This window comes from Podarcis gaigeae (assembly GCF_964106915.1).
Source record: "Podarcis gaigeae genome assembly, chromosome: 5".
NCBI classification, from domain to species: domain Eukaryota; kingdom Metazoa; phylum Chordata; class Lepidosauria; order Squamata; family Lacertidae; genus Podarcis; species Podarcis gaigeae.
The window spans coordinates 6,949,190-6,968,716 of NC_139681.1; the positions used below are offsets into that span (position 1 = coordinate 6,949,190).

At 45.2% G+C, this 19,527-nt stretch overlaps 1 protein-coding gene across 1 annotated transcript in view; it reads right to left on the reverse strand.

The window, feature by feature from the left end:
* Positions 1-12,510: 12,510 nt before the first annotated feature.
* The window catches only part of CD9 (CD9 molecule), a 35,470-nt gene continuing 28,453 nt past the window's right edge, over positions 12,511-19,527 (reverse strand). The window contains exons 4-8 of the mRNA XM_083738965.1: positions 18,094-18,168; positions 16,476-16,568; positions 14,449-14,541; positions 13,733-13,816; positions 12,511-12,884 (exon numbers count right to left, since the gene is read on the reverse strand). Of these exons, the coding sequence (XP_083595091.1) occupies positions 12,819-12,884; positions 13,733-13,816; positions 14,449-14,541; positions 16,476-16,568; positions 18,094-18,168 (411 nt within the window). The 3' untranslated portion in view covers positions 12,511-12,818. The remainder of the gene's footprint in view (positions 12,885-13,732; positions 13,817-14,448; positions 14,542-16,475; positions 16,569-18,093; positions 18,169-19,527) is intronic.

Here is a 19,527-nt window from a genome sequence, read left to right on the forward strand (position 1 = left end):
CAAGGTGCTATGGGATTAAATCGGCCACAACTTTATTATATTTCAGATTTGGATAGACCTTGGCTCAGGCACTGGGCGTTATCCCTCCCCAGTCCCCAGCCGGGGACCTAGGGAGCATCAGGGTTATCCGGGGGGGTGGGATGGGCCGGCTCTGGAGAACATATGTTCAAGCAGAGATAGCCGCCCCCGTTACGCCACCGCCGCAGGGGAGGGCAATGACGACCTCTCGGTGTACGGTCAAAGCCTCCCTTCAGAAAACTCCTTTAACGGGGAAGCCTGGTATTGCTGCTGCAAAGAGGAAGATAGACTAAAGAATTCCACCCAAGGCCTGATACCACCAAAGTTGTGACGTTTTTGCTACGGGAAAGGCAAAACCTGCCAATGCAGGGAAATTCCTTTCCGGCCCTTTAACAGCAACCTTGACGTAGCAGCGCCCACATACCTGTGAAGAAAAGTTAACCTGCAAAATAAGACTTATTTTGACTGAGGGTGGGTAGGGTGGGAGAAGCTCTGGAGCCAATTGAGGATTCCCAGGTAAGATCCTCCCTCTATTGTGTGGGCAGGTAGTCCCTCCCCTACCTGGCCTGGTCTCCTTGACAACGCTTCCCCCAGGTGGGATTGGACAACTGACTGAGGTAGGCGGAGACCTCCAGGTATCCCACCTGAGGGAAGGCAAAGCCAAGCCTATGCTGTTGGAGCCGCACCGGGTCCAGGGGCTGCGCGCGTCCACGCAAAGGGCGCCCCCCATTTTATGCGGGGAGCGGTCATTGTAGAAATGCAGCCTACTTTACTAAGTTTAGTTCCCACTTAGTTCCCATTTTCAAAGGGATTTAAGCCATGATTAATTTGTCTCATTAATTATAATGGCAGCTAAATTAAGCTAAATAGACCCAGTCTGTTTTCTGTAACATGTAGTTTGGGCATGTTCAAATCCGTATGGAAGAGAAAACCAGGAAAAGGGTACAGATTCAAGTCGTGAAATCTCTGCTGTTGTAGTGGAAGCTGTGCATTGCTGCTTTGGCTTTATAGTGCACAAATGGGACTTATACACAAGGGATTCTAAGAGAACAAAAGCGATGAGTGGAGAATATATTTCCCAAGACTCTGACAGTTCCTCCTGTGATGTCAGTCCATGTTTGTTCGCACAAAACTTCTCCTTTTTGAAAGCAGCTTTCTGCTTTTGCATTACGCCACAGTAACCACAGGATATAAGCAAGCCCTCTCAACTCTGTGCAATTGAAAGGGAGATCTAGTCATGTTTGTGTGTGTGAACTGTCTCCGTCAAAATTTCCTCTCTCGTGCATTGAAATTTCCCTTTTCGGAGCCAAAGATTTTCCCCTGCAAACTTAGGTGAATACGATCAGAACCCGGGTTTTAATACTAGGGAAATCCAAATAATGGTTACAGAAAAAATGAGTAGGTACAACCCTCACCACTGTATGTCAGTAATTAACCCTGCAGTGCGCACCAGAAAAATAGAAAGAAGCATAACACACTTCACTCAGAATTCATTATAAATATTTCCATCCCATCTTTCAGGACATACCACATGATGTGTAAATAACACATTTGAACTAAATCATCTCATTCCAATGAATAAATCATCTCATTCTCATAAATTGGGTCCCCCTCACGGAGATCACATGTTGCAGTGAGATCATCAGGACTGACCTCACTGTTTGTGTGTGGGGGGGGAGCGATTGGATAGCCGCAACAACCCGATTGGTGGTCCCTCGGTTGCTGGGCAGATCTGGCCAATGGGGAATTTTGTGTATTAACCCAGGGACCTTTATATACCACTGCATATTGCATAGAGCTTTCTCTTTTGCTTTGTGCACTGGATCACCCACTCACCCTCCCTATATTTAGGGTTCATTATGACCTTGCTATGCCGTTGTGGGTTGTCTGTTTTGGGACAGGGGCCTGGTAGGAATTTTCCCATTTGGCGGATTGGCTGGTGCCACTTGGGTTTTGCCTGCCGTGTAGCAAATCGTCACAACTTTGTAAGGTTTGGTGGTTAGGCATTGGTTCAAGGTGGAGGGGAGGGGAGGTTGTCACACCTGCCCCTCCCAATGTGTGATAGGGAATTCCGTTAAAGGAATCCAGGAGCTCACCATGATTTTGTCCAATCCCCTTCCAGGGGTTAGGGCAGGCTTCCACAACCTCGGCCCTCCAGATGTTTTGAGATTACAATTCCCATCATCTCTGACCACTGGTCCTGCTAGCTAGGGATCATGGGAGTTGTAGGCCAAAAACATCCGTTAAAGCCACGCCAAAGCACCTGGGAGTATTTTGGGGTGAGGTTGCATCTGTGGTAGGAGCAACGTTCCCCTTACTGACTTCTGCCGGAGTCCAGGCGTCAGTGCTGCCCTGCCAGAGGTGTAGATGCAGCGAGTCAAATCAATGCCTAAGCAAACCACTCGCATTCTGTAATCAATAAAGTTGTGGCCAAAATTATGCCAATAACCTTAAACTGATATTGGTGTCAACTGTGTCTTTCTTTGGGAGGTCTTGGGGGTCTTCACACACAAAACTAAACCGTTCAAACAGCAGTCTAAAGCATTTCATGGCCCAGCACAACATGCATGTCAAACCAATGTGTGTATGTATATACCCATGCATGCGTGTGTGTATTCCCCTTCCGGATAGCTTGGTTGGTTAGAGTGTGGCACCAATCATGCCAAGATTGCAGGTTTGATCCCCACATGGGACAGCTGCATGTTCCTTAATTAAAGTTGGTTGGACTAGTGATCCTCAGAGTCAATTCTAACTCTACAATTGTATATATGGGCTGGAGGATAATGGCCAAGAATCTGATGTTTGAAGTGGTGGCTGTGTGGGTGGATGTCATAACTGAGCTCTGAACGCAATTTCTTCCTTTGTTATTCATATTTTTTCAGTTGGAATGGCCCACACATTGAGATCATCTGCCGGTAAAAAGATAAAGGTAAAGGACCCCTTACAGTTAAGGCCAGTTGCTAACGACTCTGGGGTTGCAGCGCTCACCTCGCTTTACAGGCCGAGGGAGCTGGCATTTGTCCACAGACAGTTTTTCTGGGTCATGACTAAGCCGCTTCTGGTGCAACGGAACACCAAAACCAGAGCAGCGCATGGAAACGCAGTTTACCTTCCCGCTGGAGTGGTACCTATTTATCTACTTGCACTTTTTGGCATGCTGTCGAACTGGTAGGTGGGCAGGAGCAGGGACCCAGCAATGGGAACCCACCCCGTCGTGGTGCTCTCCTCCAAATGCCCCGGCCAGCTCAGGTAAGGCAAGTGAGAAACTAGGGAGAGGGCCTTTTCAGTTGCAGCACCCATGTCTGCAACACTCTCCACAGGGAGGTTCTGCTGTTATCTGGTTAGTTCCTTTGGTCTCCTCCAGTTTGTCTAATTTGTTTTTATGCTGTTTTTCACTGCTATTTTTGTTTTATGACATGATTATGTCCCCCTCCCCATTTATTATGTTAATTGCCATTACCTTGGGAACTGTTCTTGAAGGGTGGTGTAGAATTTTTCAAACAAATGAATTGGGGGGCCACTGTGTGGTTCCCAGTGTGCCACAATAAGGCAATCAAATCACTTCAAATCACAGAGGAGGCTGCCCACTGTGTCTCTGCATGATGCTTTGCTCTGGCCCTACATTGCCTCCACTCAGCTTCATCCCTGCATCTGGTGCGATGAATCAGTCACTCATTCCCCTAAGCAAAACCACAGGGAAATTGCTTGTCCTCAGGCAAGTCGTCCTGCTGCATCTCTGCATGGATAACTGCCCGGGTGCCTCCCTTCTTATGCAGAAACACAGAGACTGGGTTTCTCTGAGAGCGGTTCTTTCCAACCTTACTCTTACAGTGCCACACTCTAAAAGTAAACTTTTGGGCTCACAAGGTTGAGTTGTGCCACCAGTTTTAATTCAGAAAAAGTATTTCTCTGCTATCTGAAGTTTAGGGAACAGACAAGAGTGGGAAGTCCAGTTATATGTTGAAACTGACTCACCGAGGCTGCAACTCCCTTGCAATTTCCTCGGAAACTGGTTTCTCTGCTTCGGAACAAGCCTTCTCTTTCTACCAAAACTTCCCTGTGACGAGAGGAATTTCCTTCAGTCAGTAAACAGTGGATCCAGTCTCCGTGATCCGCTTTGGAGAATACTATCCAGTGTCCCCGGAGGCACTCCATCCAGTGGAACAATCCATTTGGCGAATAATGGCGTAGGAAGAAAATAAAATAAAAAAGCTTTGTGGGGAGGACAGCTGAATAGCTGCCAGTTTAGTCATCCAGCAAAAATACAACCATTTATCCACACAGCGAGCTGAGCACCGCACCCTTGAGGGCTCTGAACTTACAGGGAGCTCTTTCATTTGTTTGCAGGGTTTCTTAGGCGATTAATTGCAACACTGTCAAACACAAATAAGAAAGGAATGTAGGTAGGCTTATATAAACTTTTAAAAACAACTGGCAGGAAAGCCCAGGGAGCTGTTACTCTAGAAACCCGGGTCTGGGACAAACCCAAAAGTTACTGGTTCCAGCTCCACACCCAAAGGCAGGAGTCTGCATGTACTGGAGCATGATGCATTTATCTCCTCCCATCATGTGCCCACAGAATGTTAACTCATTTCAGCGATGGCACAAACACAGAGCAGTGGTGAACAAATTGGCCCAGCTAGAAGGGTCTGTGATGTTGGCCCTCCATTTCAAAACACACACACACTTTCGTTCCTCTCTGTCCATGGCTCCAAAGAGCATGGGTTTGCTGTTCCATATTCATTGGGAACATGATATTTGTCTGAATGTTAATTTGCTGGAGACGGTTTACAGCTTTAAATAGCATCTGTGAACTGCTGCATGTTTTTAATCCTTTCTTGCTGTGCTGTGGTCCCAACCAGCCACTTTTTGCATTGGGAAGCTAGGTGCCACTGGCAGATATCCTCTGGGCACAGACAGGAGGAGCTTTTGGGGTGGGGATTTTCATTGGGGTTGAGGTGCAGCCAACAGCCCTCCCACTGAAGAAGCAGTCTTGATGAGGCCTCCTGGCAGGTGCTATATAAAGAATAAAAATGAAGCAATCCAAGCTAAACAATGCAATTTAACACAATTTCACATACCTAGTTCAGTTTTGTTTTCTGAGCATGATTCACGGTGTGTGTGTTTAGCTGGTAACATTGTTTTATTTGAAGGCAGTGGTTGCGTTACTGCCTGAGAGGCACTTTTGTATTTTTTAAAATAGTTTTTATTAACTTTTTCCACCCCACCCCCAAATTACATTATAGCAAATACCATAATTCACCAATCCCAAATTATCCCTTCCCTCCCTCCCCCGGAACTTCTCTCAACCTCCTTCTCTAGATTGCTTTTACACAATATCAGTTCCTGCTTATTTCCTTTCCATTCATTTTTAAAATATTTAATCTTGTACATATTTTGTTACTTGTAAATGTTTACTCAAAACCTGCTAATGAGTCCAGTTCTTTGCATTGCTTTTGTAGGTATTTTGTAGGTATTCTACAAAAACAATGATTCGTGGCGTTGATGCGGCCTGTAATGCACACACCCCCATAATACCTTGGGCCCCACATACTTCTCAGCCTGCCTTCTGTGTTTTGCACCATTGTGGCCATTAACTGAAGCTGAGCATATGCTGATCTCTGTATCAACCAGGCAAGAATGAGCAAAGGGGTATTTCTGATAGCTCTTTCTGCTCCAAGCCCTTCAAAGTTTGAGACCAAATGGTTTCCTAAAGAGCTGTAAAACATTCCTCTGTGAGCCAGCATTCTTAGGCCAGGTCAACCCAGCAAGGAATAATTTTATTTTTAAGTGTGTGTGATGTTTATTGTTACCAACCCTGAGCGCCTGAGAAGCAACTGGATGTTGCCTGAAGGAGGAGAATCAGGGGAGACGAGTGCTAAACCACTAAATGCCTCCCTTCCTCCTTAATTTCCCCTGTAAATACCCCCTTCCCTGCTACCTCTGCCAAATGCTTTTCTCCTTGCCCAAACTAGTTTCCAGATTTGGAGCCTGGCCAAGGAATGACATCCAAGGATTTGCTGGAGAATAAATATTTACTACTACTGCCCAGACACAAAAATTATCCCAGTGAATGCCTGTGTACCTTAGCATTGTGAACGTCAACATTTAATTCCATTCTTAGAAGTATCTGGATGTTATTTCCCTCAGTGTCATGAACCAAGATACCGTATTTTTTGCTCTGTAAGACTCTCTTTTTCCCTTCTAAAAAGTAAGGGGAAATGCGTGTGCGTCTTGTGGAGCGAATGCAGGCTGTGCAGCTATCCCAGAAGCCAGAACAGCAAGAGGGATTGCTGCTTTCGCTGCGCAGCGATCCCTCTTGCTGTTCTGGCTTCTGAGATTCAGAGATATTTTTTTTCTTGTTTTCATCCTCCAAAAACTAGGTACGTCTTGTGGTCTGGTGCGTCTTATAGAGCGAAAAATACGGTAATTACGGGGAGCCATACGAGAATTACTACCGTGTTTCTGAAGAGAAGATGCATCATCTCAGCTCTTGTTGTATTCAAACATTTCCCAAAGAAATGCATCAAAAAAATAATAATTCAGAATGGCTTTGGGGCCATTGCAACCATAAGGAATTCTCTCGTGAAGTGGAGAGGTCACTCCTGTAGTATCTTCAAGGAAAAAGAAACTCCCACTTGAACAATGAGCAGAAACATTTCAGGGTGGCCTCCTTCCTTAGACTGAAAATGAGATATTTATGTCGGGGGTTAAGTAACGGGAAAGAGCGGGCCTAATGTAAATAAAATGAGGAAACGGACTGGATGCTTGAACGCAAGGAAGTGGGTACGGAAGACCTGGGCACCATGATCAGGAAGGCTGGGCTGGTGGTTCCAACTTGATGACAGCGAGTCGAGGCCTTGGGAATGATGACGCCAAGTCACACACCGGTCTGGCGGAGTTTTTAGTTGTTCTTGCTGCCAGTTGCCAGAAAAGCAAAGGGCAAGGGCACTTCCTTTTCAGTTGTATATGTTGGGTGAGCAATCCACCAGAAATGGCAAGGCTCCAACCCTGGTTTTCCAAAGTTATCAAGCTTAAATCCAAGGCTTCAGAGAAGGGAGCAAGAAAAAAAAAATGCAGTTTGATGGGCAGCCTCCATAATGAGTACTCTGAGAATGTAACATTATGAACATCAGGACTGTCAGGCTCCAACACTGAGGAAATGCATATACCCTTGGAGACCCAAATGCCTTCTTTACCCAAACCTGCCATTTGTTGTGCTCCCTGGTACATGCAGTAAAAAAAAGGTAAAGGTGCTCCTTGACCATTAGGTCCAGTAGCGGATGACTCTGGGGTTGCGGTGCTCATCTTGCTTTACTGGCCGAGGGAGCTGGCGTACAGCTTGCGGGTCATGTGGCCAGCATGACTAAGCCGCTTCTGGTGAACCAGAGCAGCGCACGGAAACGCCACTTACTTTCCCGCCAGAGCGGTACCTATTTGTCAACTTGCACTTTGACGTGCTTTCAAACTGGTAGGTTGGCAGGAGCTGGGACTGAGCAATGGGAGCTCACTCTGTCATAGGGATTCAAACCGATGACCTTTTGATCGGCAAGCCCTAGGCTCTGTGGTTTAACCCACAGAGCCACCCGCATCCCATGGAAGCTTTAACATACAAAGCAGTAAAAAAAAAAAAGCTACATTCAAAGGTTGCTGCCAAATATAAAGGCATTTATAGTTGTGACTGAATCATCAGCTGTTGTCACTGAAAAGTTGTATTAAAATGATGCAGAAACAACACCAAATTCTGTCTGCCTCATAAAGAAGAGGAAAGGAGATTAATGTGTTGCAAGCACGTCAAAGTGCAAGTAGATAAATAGGTATCACTCCAGCGGGAAGGTAAACGGCGTTTCCGTGCGCTGCTCTGGTTCGCCAGAAGCGGCTTAGTCATGCTGGCCACATGACCCAGAAGCTGTACACCGGCTCCCTCAGCCAATAAAGCGAGATGAGCACCGTAACCCCAGAGTTGGCCACGACTGGACCTAATGGTCAGGGGTCCCTTTACCTTTAAGCACATCTTTGAGAAATAGAATCTGGTGGAATCTTGCATTAAGCTGTTCTTAATGCAAGATGCTAATTTAATAGCAAGGAGAGAACAGGCTAGATTTAAACATTTACAAGTACAATATGTACAATTTAAAGTGACTGCAGTCTTAGATAACATGAAACCAATGATAAGGCACAGGCGAGAAGTGGTGGAGCTCAGCCCTTTGTCTTAAGTCTGACTTGCATCTTCTTCTCTGCAAAGGAGTCAGAGGGTACAATTTCCAGGGGAAATGTGGAGATGCTGAACTTAACCCTTTGTGGCTTTCACTCCCAAGTACCACAGCTTTGTGGACTTGGGTGGCGCTGTGGGTTAAACCACAGAGCCTAGGACTTGCTGATCAGAAGGTCGGCATTTCGAATCCCCGCACCGGGGTGAGCTCCCGTTGCTCAGTCCCTGCTCCTGCCAACCTAGCAGTTTGAAAGCGCGTCAAAGTGCAAGTAGATAAATAGGTACCGCTCCAACGGGAAGGTTAACGACATTTCCGTGCACTGCTCTGATTCGCCAGAAGCGGCTTAGTCATGCTGGCCACATGATCCGGAAGCTGAATGCCGGCTCCCTCGGCCAATAAAGTGAGATGAGTGCCGCAACCCCAGAGTCGGACGCAACTGGACCTAATGGTCAGGGGTCCCTTTACCTTTACCTTTATCATGGCTTTGACCCTAGCAGAACTTCCAGGTCCATGCTTCTGTTAATAGCATTATTAATATGGGGTGGGGGCTATTGGACTGTCTTTTTTTATTATGTATTTTGTGGTTTTATATCTTGATTTTATTCTGTGAACCACCCTGAAACCCCTGGGTATAGGGTGGCATAATAATAATAATAATAATAATAATAATAATAATAATAATAATAATAATAATAATAGTAATGTTGGAACTGGGGCTGGAGGGCTAGCAGCTGCTAGATGACAGTTGTAGGATTGGTGAGGAGCAGCAAAAAAGCACATGCCAAAAGAATTTCCATTGTAATTCAAGACTTACTAGCTCCAAAGTTAGCTAGTTATGGAAACAAATATGTTGTAGCTCCCAGAGAGAGAGCACCTGTGCATGTGCAGATTACCTTTTCCTCCTGTTGAGTAATCTGAGCCAGCCTCTGTACATCTAGAATGGGGAAGCATAACCCCCACCATAGCATTGCTTTAACCCTATATAAAGCAGCCACACACCCCACTCCTGGGTGTTTAAAAGTTAAGTACTTTCCTTGTGCTTATGTTCGTGGTCCACCCACACCTACGCTGGTGTTGCCTTGGCAAACACAACTTTGTCTTGGCACTGTGGCCTGCGGTTCCACCTTAAGCACACTGAAATCAATGTGGGAATGCTTAGAACGACAGCCAGTTTCTTCTCCAGAACGCTCATCTTAAGAAGAATTGTTTCTACTGCATCTTAAAAGCTCTAAATCTGCCGTAGTCCGATTTGCTGGGAGTCTGCTGGGATAAATGTCACAATTGACAAACCCACGCACAAAGGCCAGCAGTTAGCTCGGCTCTGAAGATCTATTGAACATCAAACAGGGCTCTCAGTCAAGTGAAGCATTCACGCCCAATGAATGGCTGCCTTGTAGATTTATTTTCAGTAAGAGGAGAATGTGGCAGTCTGTGTCAGACAATGGAAAAATCTCTCATCTGGTTTTGCGATCCAGTTACAGAGCACACAAAACGGCCTCTGGTTCTATATAACTGTTTGGGGTCCTGAGTGTTGCAAGCTGTAATTATGCATTTTAGTTTCCCTCTTTTTTCTTTTCTTTTTAAACCATTGTAAAAGAGCAAAACAAAAAAAAGATGTAGCTTATTATGTGTGCCTTGCAATTACAGGGGAACTTGCAGGCACCACCCACATTCTAAATATAGAAGCCAACAAGCCTCGATTAAGCTTCTACTCCATAGCCACAACATACTGCTGTGTTACACAAGTTCAAGTTCCTTTCAAGATTAATTAAAATTATGCCATGGCAAACCATAATACAGTGGCACCCTGGTTCTCAAATGCCTTGGTACTCAAACAACTTGGAACCCAAACACTGCAAACCCAGAAGTGTTCCAGTTTGTGAACTTTTTCCAGAAGCCGAACATACTCTGTTTTGAGTGTTACGCTGAGGTCTGTCTGTTTTTGCTATTTATTTTGCGTTTTTGTTTTGTGGCTCTTTTTGGTTTTGGTTTTATGACTGTGTGGAACCCAGTTCAGTTACTGATGGATTGTGTGACTGCAGTACATTATTGCTTTCATTTTATGGATCAATGGTCTCATTAGATAGCAAAATCCATGTTAAATTGCTGTTTTAGGGGTTGTTTTTAAAAGTCTGGAATGGATTAATCCATTTCTATTTTCTTTCTATGGGAAAGCACGCCTTGGTTTTGGAACGCTTTGGTTTTGGAATGGGTTACGTTTGAGAAACAAGGTACCACTCTTTGGTTAAAAGAAGCTCTTGGGTACCATCCTCATTTTGCTTTACAGTGGTACCTCGGGTTAAGTACTTAATTTGTTCCGGAGGTCCGTTCTTAAACTGAAACTGTTCTTAACCTGAAGACCACTTTAGCTTATGGGGTCTCCTGCTGCTGCCACGCTGCCGGAGCACAATTTCTGTTCTCATCCTGAAGCAAAGTTCTAAACCCAAGGTACTATTTCTGGGTTAGCGGAGCCTGTAACCTGAAGCGTATGTAACCTGAAGCGTATGTAACCCGAGGTACCACTGTATTTACGTGATGAATGGATAGACTGTCCATAATCTGTTTTAAAAGTGAAAATTACAGGTAAATGTCTTCTTCTTCTTTGGCGATCACTCGTAGCCGAGTAAGATTGCCTTCCATAAACACGGTTTTAACAATGAGTCCGTAAGTGACTGTGGAGGCCAATTCAGGATCCACACATCCTTCCACAGTGGGGGCATTGGTTTCCGGGCGGGAGTTGATCATGGTGTGGATTTGCCAAGCGTGCCTTCCTCTTAGCACGTTTCTCCCTTGCGTTCTGAGTTCGAGTGTCTTCAAAGCCCATGACACCTTTGGTAAAGGCTGTTCTCTTGCTTTGGAAGATGATCATCAGGCATCTGCACAACATGATCAGTCCAGCGAAGTTGATGTTGAAGAATCATTGCTTCAACACTGGTGTGCCCAGGCCTGCAGTCTACATTCCAGTCGTATATACTCAAATACAGTGGTGCCCCGCAAGACGAATGCCTCGCAAGACGGAAAACCCGCTAGACGAAAGGGTTTTCAGTTTTGGAGGTGCTTTGCAAAACGAATTTCCTATGGGCTTGCTTCGCAAGACGAAAATGTCTTGCGAGTTCCTGCGGGGTTTTTTCCCTCTCCCCCCCCTTTTTCCCAAACTGCTAAGCCGCTTATCAGCTGATCCGCTAAGCCGCTTATCGGCTGATCCGCTAAGCCACTAATAGCGCTAATCCGCTAATGGGCTTGCTTCGCAAGACGAAAAAACCGCAAGACGAAGAGACTCGCGGAACGGATTCTTTTCATCTTGCGAGGCACCACTGTATAAGCCGACCCAAATATAAGCCGAGGCACCTAATCTTACCACAAAAAACTGGGAAAACTTATTGACTTGAGTATATGCCAGTTCACCACACCACAATAAAAAATGTGCTGAAAAAGTAGGCTTATACTTGAGTATATACAGTATGCATTTCACATTGGGTATGAGGGAGTTGGGTATGTTTAGCCTGGAAATGAGTTTGAGAGGAGATATGAGAGACATCTTCAAATATCTAAAGGACTGTCACATGGAAGAGGGAGCAAACTTGCCTTCTCCTGCTCTGGTGGGTGGGACCCGAAACAATGGATTCAAGTTACAAGACATGAGATTCTGGCTAAACATCAGGAAAAGCTTTCTGGCAATAAGAGCTGTTTGACAGTGGAATGGGTTCCCTAAAGAGGCTGTGGACTCTGCTTCTTTGAAGGTTTTTAAGCAGAGATTGGATGGCCATCAGTCAAGGATGCTTTAGCTGAGATTTCTGCAATGCAGGGGGGTTGGACTAGATAACCCTTGGGGGTCCCTTCCATCTCTACAATTCCATGATTTAGGTCTTGAGTATAAAATGCGAACCCATCTGCATAAATTCTGTCCAAATGTTTTGACTCATCTCTTCATGTCTGTCACATGTTTTTTTCCCCAGCACCTAAAAAATACTCCTCTGCATGGATATTCATTGTCAGTTACCATCCATTAAATCACTTCCAATATATATCTAAATTAATTTCAATTATTAGTCAGTTGCTCATGAATAGGATGCTTAAGTTTAATATTTGCTGCCCACCAAGTCTGTTAAAGTAATGGGAGAAAAGAGTTGGGATCTCACCCACATGCAAGAAACATTTTCAGTATTTGAGATTTTTGCTAAGAAATACCATGAAAAAACAATTTAGCCCTCATTTCCCCTCCTGTGTCAGAATCAGTACACTGAAAATAAAGGCGCTTTTTTTAAAAAAAAGGTCACTATGTGTTCTTAAATCTTTATTAAGTATCAAATTTTCTCCAATGTAAGTTACATCCCAGTTCTTTAGTCTGAATAAAGAAGACAAACCCTTATATACAAGTTGTTAGACTTTAGCTTAACAAATATAGTACCTTCTCAAAATTAGATTTCTTTTAAACTTTTATAAACAAAGCATAAAAATGAAGATCAGTACTAAATAAAGCATTTTTTAAAACAAATATATAACTTTAGAAATGACTTTCAGAATGCTAAAGTGAATAATTGGAGATTCCTTGAATGCTGCTAATGGCCCACTCTGCCTGAGGCTCCTTTAGACCATTTCTCGGTTTCTACGAATAGCACAGCAAAGGATCATGCTGAAAATCATACCGAAGATCTAAAAAATAGAAAGACACACAATTGGCAAAGTTTCTCCATGAAGAATACCACGAAGGAGATCAGTGAATTAAATAATTTTGGTTTAGGCTTAAAACTGCAATGGTTCAAAGCTAGCGATGCTTGGGAAAGCAGTTCAGCACTGCTGAAGTGCCCTCAGTCCTCCCATCTTGCAGGAGAGTAGGTCACACCAGCCACTGAGCTTCACAGTGTTTGCCACGGCTGGTTTTCTCTCAGCAGGCTTCCCACCGTTGGGCAACTGGGCCTGTTGACGGCTTTTACACGTAAGGGCCTTTTCAGTAGTGGCACCCGCCCTGTGGAACGCCCTCCCATCAGATGTCAAAGAGATAAACAACTATCTAACGTTTAGAAGACCTCTGAAGGCAGCCCTGTTTAGGGAAGTTTTTAATGACTGGTGTTTTACAGTGGTACCTCGGGTTAAGTATTTAATTCATCCCGGAGGTCCGTACTTAACCTGAAACTGTTCTTAACCTGAAGCACCACTTTAGCTAATGGGGCCTCCCACTGCCGCCACGCCGCTGGAGCACGATTTCTGTTCTCATCCTGAAGCAAAGTTCTTAACCTGAAGCACTATTAGTGTTAGCGGAGTCTGTAACCTGAAGCGTATGTAACCTGAAGCGTATGTAACCCGAGGTACCACTGTATTGTATTTTAAATTCTTATTGGAAGCCGGCCAGAGTGACTGGGGAAACGCAGCCAGATGGGCGGGCTATGAATAATTAAATAGCATTATTATTATTAATTATTATTATCTTACAAAGAACGCCATGCTTGGCATTATGCAACATGCAGCTATATGCCAACCTTATGGAAAATGCTGGTACTTACCATCACCACACCAACACCAATGCCAACTGCACCAATCACATTCAGCTTTTTGGTGAAGACTTCCTCAATAACTGTAGGGCATGCCTGGAAGAAAAACCAATCCTTCACCTTGTGTACTCTTATACATTAGGGTTACCAGATGTCCCCGGTTCCTGGGGACAGTCCCCGGATTTGCAAATCTGTCCCCGGGAAACATGGCAGCGGCAGCCTCAGCAGTTGTGCAAAACATATCATTTGAGGACTTCCGGTGAGGAAAAATGGTGGGCGCCATGGCAGCGAGCAGCTTCTGAAGCCAGCCAGAGCCAACTGCGCTACCAGGCTGGCTGCCACTGCTGAAGGGGAACCAGGGATGTCCGGTGGTACAGATCTCCTGCCCCCTGCCCCCTTTGTTTTGACTGATGGGGGAGGCTCAGGAGTTGTGGGCGGCCGGCCGTTGCCCAGTTTTTTAAAAAAAACTCTGCACATTTATGTTTCACAGGATGCGAAAGAAGGGCTTTGCACCTTTATACAATATGCATGTGTGCTTGGGCACACCATCCCCACTACTGACTCCCTGTTGCTACTCAGCTTCAAAAAAAAAAAGGGTCCCCGGATTCACTGAAAAAAAAATCTGGTAACTGTTTTATACATGCAAGCACCAAAGAGATGGAATTTGCCATATTATGCTGAGACTTAGTAACACGAGGCATGTCCCTATCTGTGGCACAACGACATACCTGTAGCTGAATGGTTTCGAGGACACCGCTCTGTTTGGGACAAGTGTCTTCAATTGCTGCCTCAATAGCCCCTGTGAGGCCACAGCAGTTCAGCTAGAGCAGAGAGAAAAGTTACATTTCAGTTGTGTTTCAAAATACGGATGAAACATACAAGTCAACAGATCTGGGTCAGTTTGAAGGACTTTGCTGAAATAAGATCTTTGGGGATTATTCGAAAACGTGCCTTTAGAAAAACCTACAAACCATTGAAGCCTAACTTCTCTAGAACTTAGTATAGTTATGCTCTTGCCCAGATTCGGCCAAAGAACAACTGCATGTAGATTCACACTTCCATGCAAGTCATCAATATGAACGTGCACTGGAAACACCCCACCCCACCCCACCAGCAGGGACCTGGATGAAGAAACTAGAAGCTGCAGGTGGAAAACTGTCTCACAGCTAATTACAAAGAAAGGGAGACCAGGGTGCCTGAGGCAATTGGGCAAAAATTCCCAGAGGAACTTCTCAGAGCACCAGGACTGATCCGGCCAGCGTCTGGACCCTCAGCTGAGCTTGAAGAATCAGATGCTTGCCATCACACACCAACAGTCCAGCAGTACTGGGAGCACACCAGGAGGGAGGCTGTGGAACGAAGGAGGAGGAGAGCCTGTCTTCAGGCCAAAGGGGCTGGCCTTTTATGGTTCTGAAACAGTCTCTAGGGGGTGAAGCCTGGAGGAGGTAAAGCGTAAAGGGACCCCTGACCATTAGGTCCAGTCGTGGCCGACTCTGGGGTTGTGGCGCTCATCTCGCTTTATTGACCAAGGGAGCCGGCGTACAGCTTCCAGGTCATGTGTCCAGCATGACCGAGCTGCTTCTGGCGAACCAGAGCAGCACACAGAAACACCATTTTACCTTCCCACCGGAAATAGTAGACCTATTTATCTACTTGCACTTTGACGTGCTTTCGAACTGCTAGGTTGGCAGGAGCAGGGACCGAGCAACGGGAGCTCACCCCGTCGTGGGGATTTGAACCGCCGACCTTCTGATCAGCATGTCCTAGGCTCTGTGGTTTAACCCACAGCGCCACCCGTGTCCCCCTGGAGGAAGTAGTCTGGGGTTAAAGGCATGAAAGGCCTGCCTGCTCCCCAACTTGGTCAGAACAAGCTGCTTACTTGGAGCTATCCATGGTCCAGCAACCTTTGAGCAGCCTTGCACTGGAACGGAACACAACACATCCAGACTACAATGAGCCCAAGTGGTCTAGGTGGGAGCGACTGATGGTCATTCAAAGAAACAAAATGCAAATAGCACCCCTTTTACATTAAAGGTCAAGGACCCCTGGCAGTTAAGTCCAGTCGCGAACTACTCTGGGGTTGCAGTGCTCATCTCACTTTATTGGCCAAGGGAGCCGGCGTACAGTTTCCAGGTCATGTGGCCAGCAGGACTAAGCCACTTCTGGCAAACCAGAGCAGCACACGGAAATGCCATTTACCTTCCCGCCGGAGCGGCACCTATTTATCTACTTGCACTTGATGTGCTTTCGAATTGCTAGGTGGGCAGGAGCAGGGACCAAGCAACAGGAGCTCACCCCATTGCGGGGATGCGAACCGCCGACCTTCCGATCGGCAAGCCCAAGAGGCTCAGTGGTTTAGACCACAGTGCTACCCGTGTCCCAGATTAAGCTGTTGCAAATTGGGACTCCTGGCTTTTATTCCTAGCACTCGCTGGCTCAAAGGAGATGGGAAGTTTTTCAATCTCTTAGGCATGGTTAAGAGATTTGGAGACTCCCCCACCCCACCCCCCAAACTCACAAGCACCTCCTCCCCTCCCCCATTTCAATTCTCCTCCAACTACGGACAGTGTTTGTGACGGATGCAACTTGAGCACCAACCACAGTCGCTTTTAAACACGTTTGGTGAGGATGTTAACATCAACTATAGCTAGCACTTGTCCAGGAGGGGAAAATGCAAACAGTCCCATCATGGATAAGAGCTCTGAACTGGTTACAGAAGCAAGGAAAAAAATAGTTGAGATCTGATCTGGCTTACCGCGCCCTGAATGGCTCTCAGCGTTTCTTTGGTGGCAGGTTCCCTTCTTTTGTCGTATACTGATTTGTAAAAGTCCTGCACCTCCTTAACAATCTAAAAACACAAACAATATAATAATTCACCCCAATAATGATGACAGTGGTTACATTAATCTTTTTGCTTAAAAAGGAGAAGCTGGAATATGCTGTCTACGAAGAACCCCTCCTCATTAGAATCGTCAGTTGAACTGACCCAAGCAGGATGATTAAGGTCTGTGTGGAGATAAACTTTAACCAAAAGTATGCTTTATGGAGATCGAGAAGCAATAAGAGCTTTTGGAATGGCGCAGCAATTAATTCGGAGTCGCCATCTTGCCAAAGGATTTATAGCCTAGAAGCCGGGAGGAGGAACGGACTTGTTTTCAGACTACATTCCTGGTGAATCTCCTCAGAGGTTTTGAGAAAGGAGGCAGATTGGTGAAGATTAATTACGCTAACACTGTTTTGATGTATGGAAGTGATGTTATATGGAAAACGTCTGGATATGGCTACTGGATAAAAAAAATAATATCCACACAGGATTACAAACTGTTCTAACCAGCTTGTGCAGACTATCAGAGGTCACAAAGAGAAAGGAAAAATATATGAAAACAACAACAAGAGATGTGGCAAAACAATAAGAAAGGACTGGATAGTACTGTGAACATCATAAGGTTAGATTTGTGGACATTAAAACAGCAGTAAGAAGCAAGAAGTTGATTGGATCCCCTTCGGAACTTGAAATATGGGTACCCCCAACAAAAAATTAAAATTCGGCTGTGTAATTTGGAATTTATGTAATTTGGTTTGATTTGATGTGATTGGTCGGTTAATAAAAAATTATTCTTAAAAAAAAAAAAGGAATATGCTGTCTACGACATGACTGCTGGAGTCCTTCAGGCTAATCTCCGAAACATTCCTTGCCCTCCCCACAAATCTAACTTGGCCATATCTAGGGGCTTAATGTCTACAGAGGGGCAGGAAAGGAGGACGATAGGTGAACAGTACTTGTGTAGCTTTGAATTCTCAGTTGGGGTTAAAGCAGAAAACCATGGTTTCATCTAGGTCTAAGTGGTGTGTACCACATCAATCAGATGTGAGGGGTGGGGAGGCAGCCCCTATTCTACCAAAAATGAATGCTTGGAATAAGGAAATATGATGTACGCTTTGTGCTACCTTAAAGACTGACAGGTTTATTATTGGTTGTCAGACTCATTTTGGGGGACACAGTTTTGTCTTGGTTCCAGTCCTTTCTGGCCAGGACAGAGCCTGTTGGTGTTGCTAGTGGACTGCTGCTGTATCTCATGGCCTTCTGCTTATGGGGTGCTTCAAGTTCTATTCTGTCCCCCTCAGTAATTCTTATTACTACTACACTACTACTACTACTATTACTACAACTACAGCCCCCATAGCCCCCATTGGGGAAAATCACGTGGCGGTTCCAGTTGCCAAGTCCCGAAAATGCTGGTGGCCCAAAACTCTACTTCAAGTTTCTATCTGCTAATCCTGAGCAGATATTTGGAGCCAGAATTTTGGATGTATAATTCTGTTATAATTCTAGATGGCATATAAAATCAACTTTAAAAAGATGTCTGCCTTACCTTTTCCTTGTTTGAGAATCCCAAGATGGCAGCAGCCACTTCAAGGGCAAAAATCACAAGAAGGAAGGTAAAAAACTAGAGGCAAAGGAGACGAGAGACATTCTGAGTAAGGTCATGGCTGAACAATGGTTTATAAAACCATGAGATGATAATACTTAACAAGTCTATAGATAGGGCTTTAGAATGCTCTGCGTGCTTCGAAAACTTTATCTACCGTATCACAGTCACCTTCCAAGGCAGGATAGCAGGCTAAGTGTAGCAGCTCATATAAGACCACCGAGGACATTGGAGGAGACATAGGAACTAATGGCTTCCTAGCTCACACTTGCACAGCCCAATCCTGCGCAGCCAGAAGTTCCACTTTGTTCAACAGCACTTACACATGCATGCTCAGGATTATTGTGATAAATGCGCATAAAGTGCTTTGACTCCGTTGAAAAATTCTCAGCGCAAAAACAGAGATTTCTTCTTACCTAATGAGCATGTTATTGCTAAACACATCTCTGAACCCTAAGTGACGTTTCCCCAATATAGTAAGCTTGTCACTTATGCAGGGGTTACCGTACTTTTCTGTGTATTAGTCAAGGTTTCCCCTCAAAAAAAAAAAAAATAACGTTAAGAAATGGGGGGTGGGTGTCTTATACATGGCCAGTGCATTTTGTTGAGTTGGGATTTGTTGGCCTGTGGTGTCATTGCTGGCTTTGACAAATTCTGGCGTCTATTTGGTTTCGCTGCAGTAATAATGCGTGACTTTTTCGTTTTTCATCGAGGAAGGAACAGCTGACAGGCAGCTTTTCCTGTGTGTGGGCGGCAGCGCTGCTCTGACGGGTGAGTGATCACCCGGGTGAGTGATTTTAAGGAGGCAATCTCCCTCCTTAAAAAAAGCTTAACAGCTCTGGGCAACCTCCCCCCATTTTCTTCAGTTTGAGTCCCCCAAAATAGGGGTCATCTTATACAAGGGAGCGTGTTATACACAGAAAAATACAGTCTGCTCCGGGGGTCGTGCCTAGAGCCAAAATTGCATATCCTCAAAACACATTGGGTTCAATAGCAGGTGGGATTGCCAAAGTCATTTTCCCCAGTAACCCTGCCCCATATTTTTCCTTTTTAATGTCAACACACCTAAAGCTGAATGTGCGCAAGTTAAATGTGCAATAAATTGCAGGCTTACTGCGTTGCATTTCTCCAAGCACCGTTTGTGAACTCTGTGATCAAATTATAGCCAAGTATCCATTTGCACACCCTGCTTTGCTTATTGCACCATACACATACAGCAACCGACGGAATGGCGTCACTTCTGTTTCCATATCTGGGAATTCCAAAAAGTAAGGCCATGCACTGAGAAGCCTTGAGCCTCAGAGACTTGGAGCTGTGCTCCATATGGGTAGTAAAGGTAAAGGGACCCCTGACCATTAGGTCCAGTCGTGGCCGACT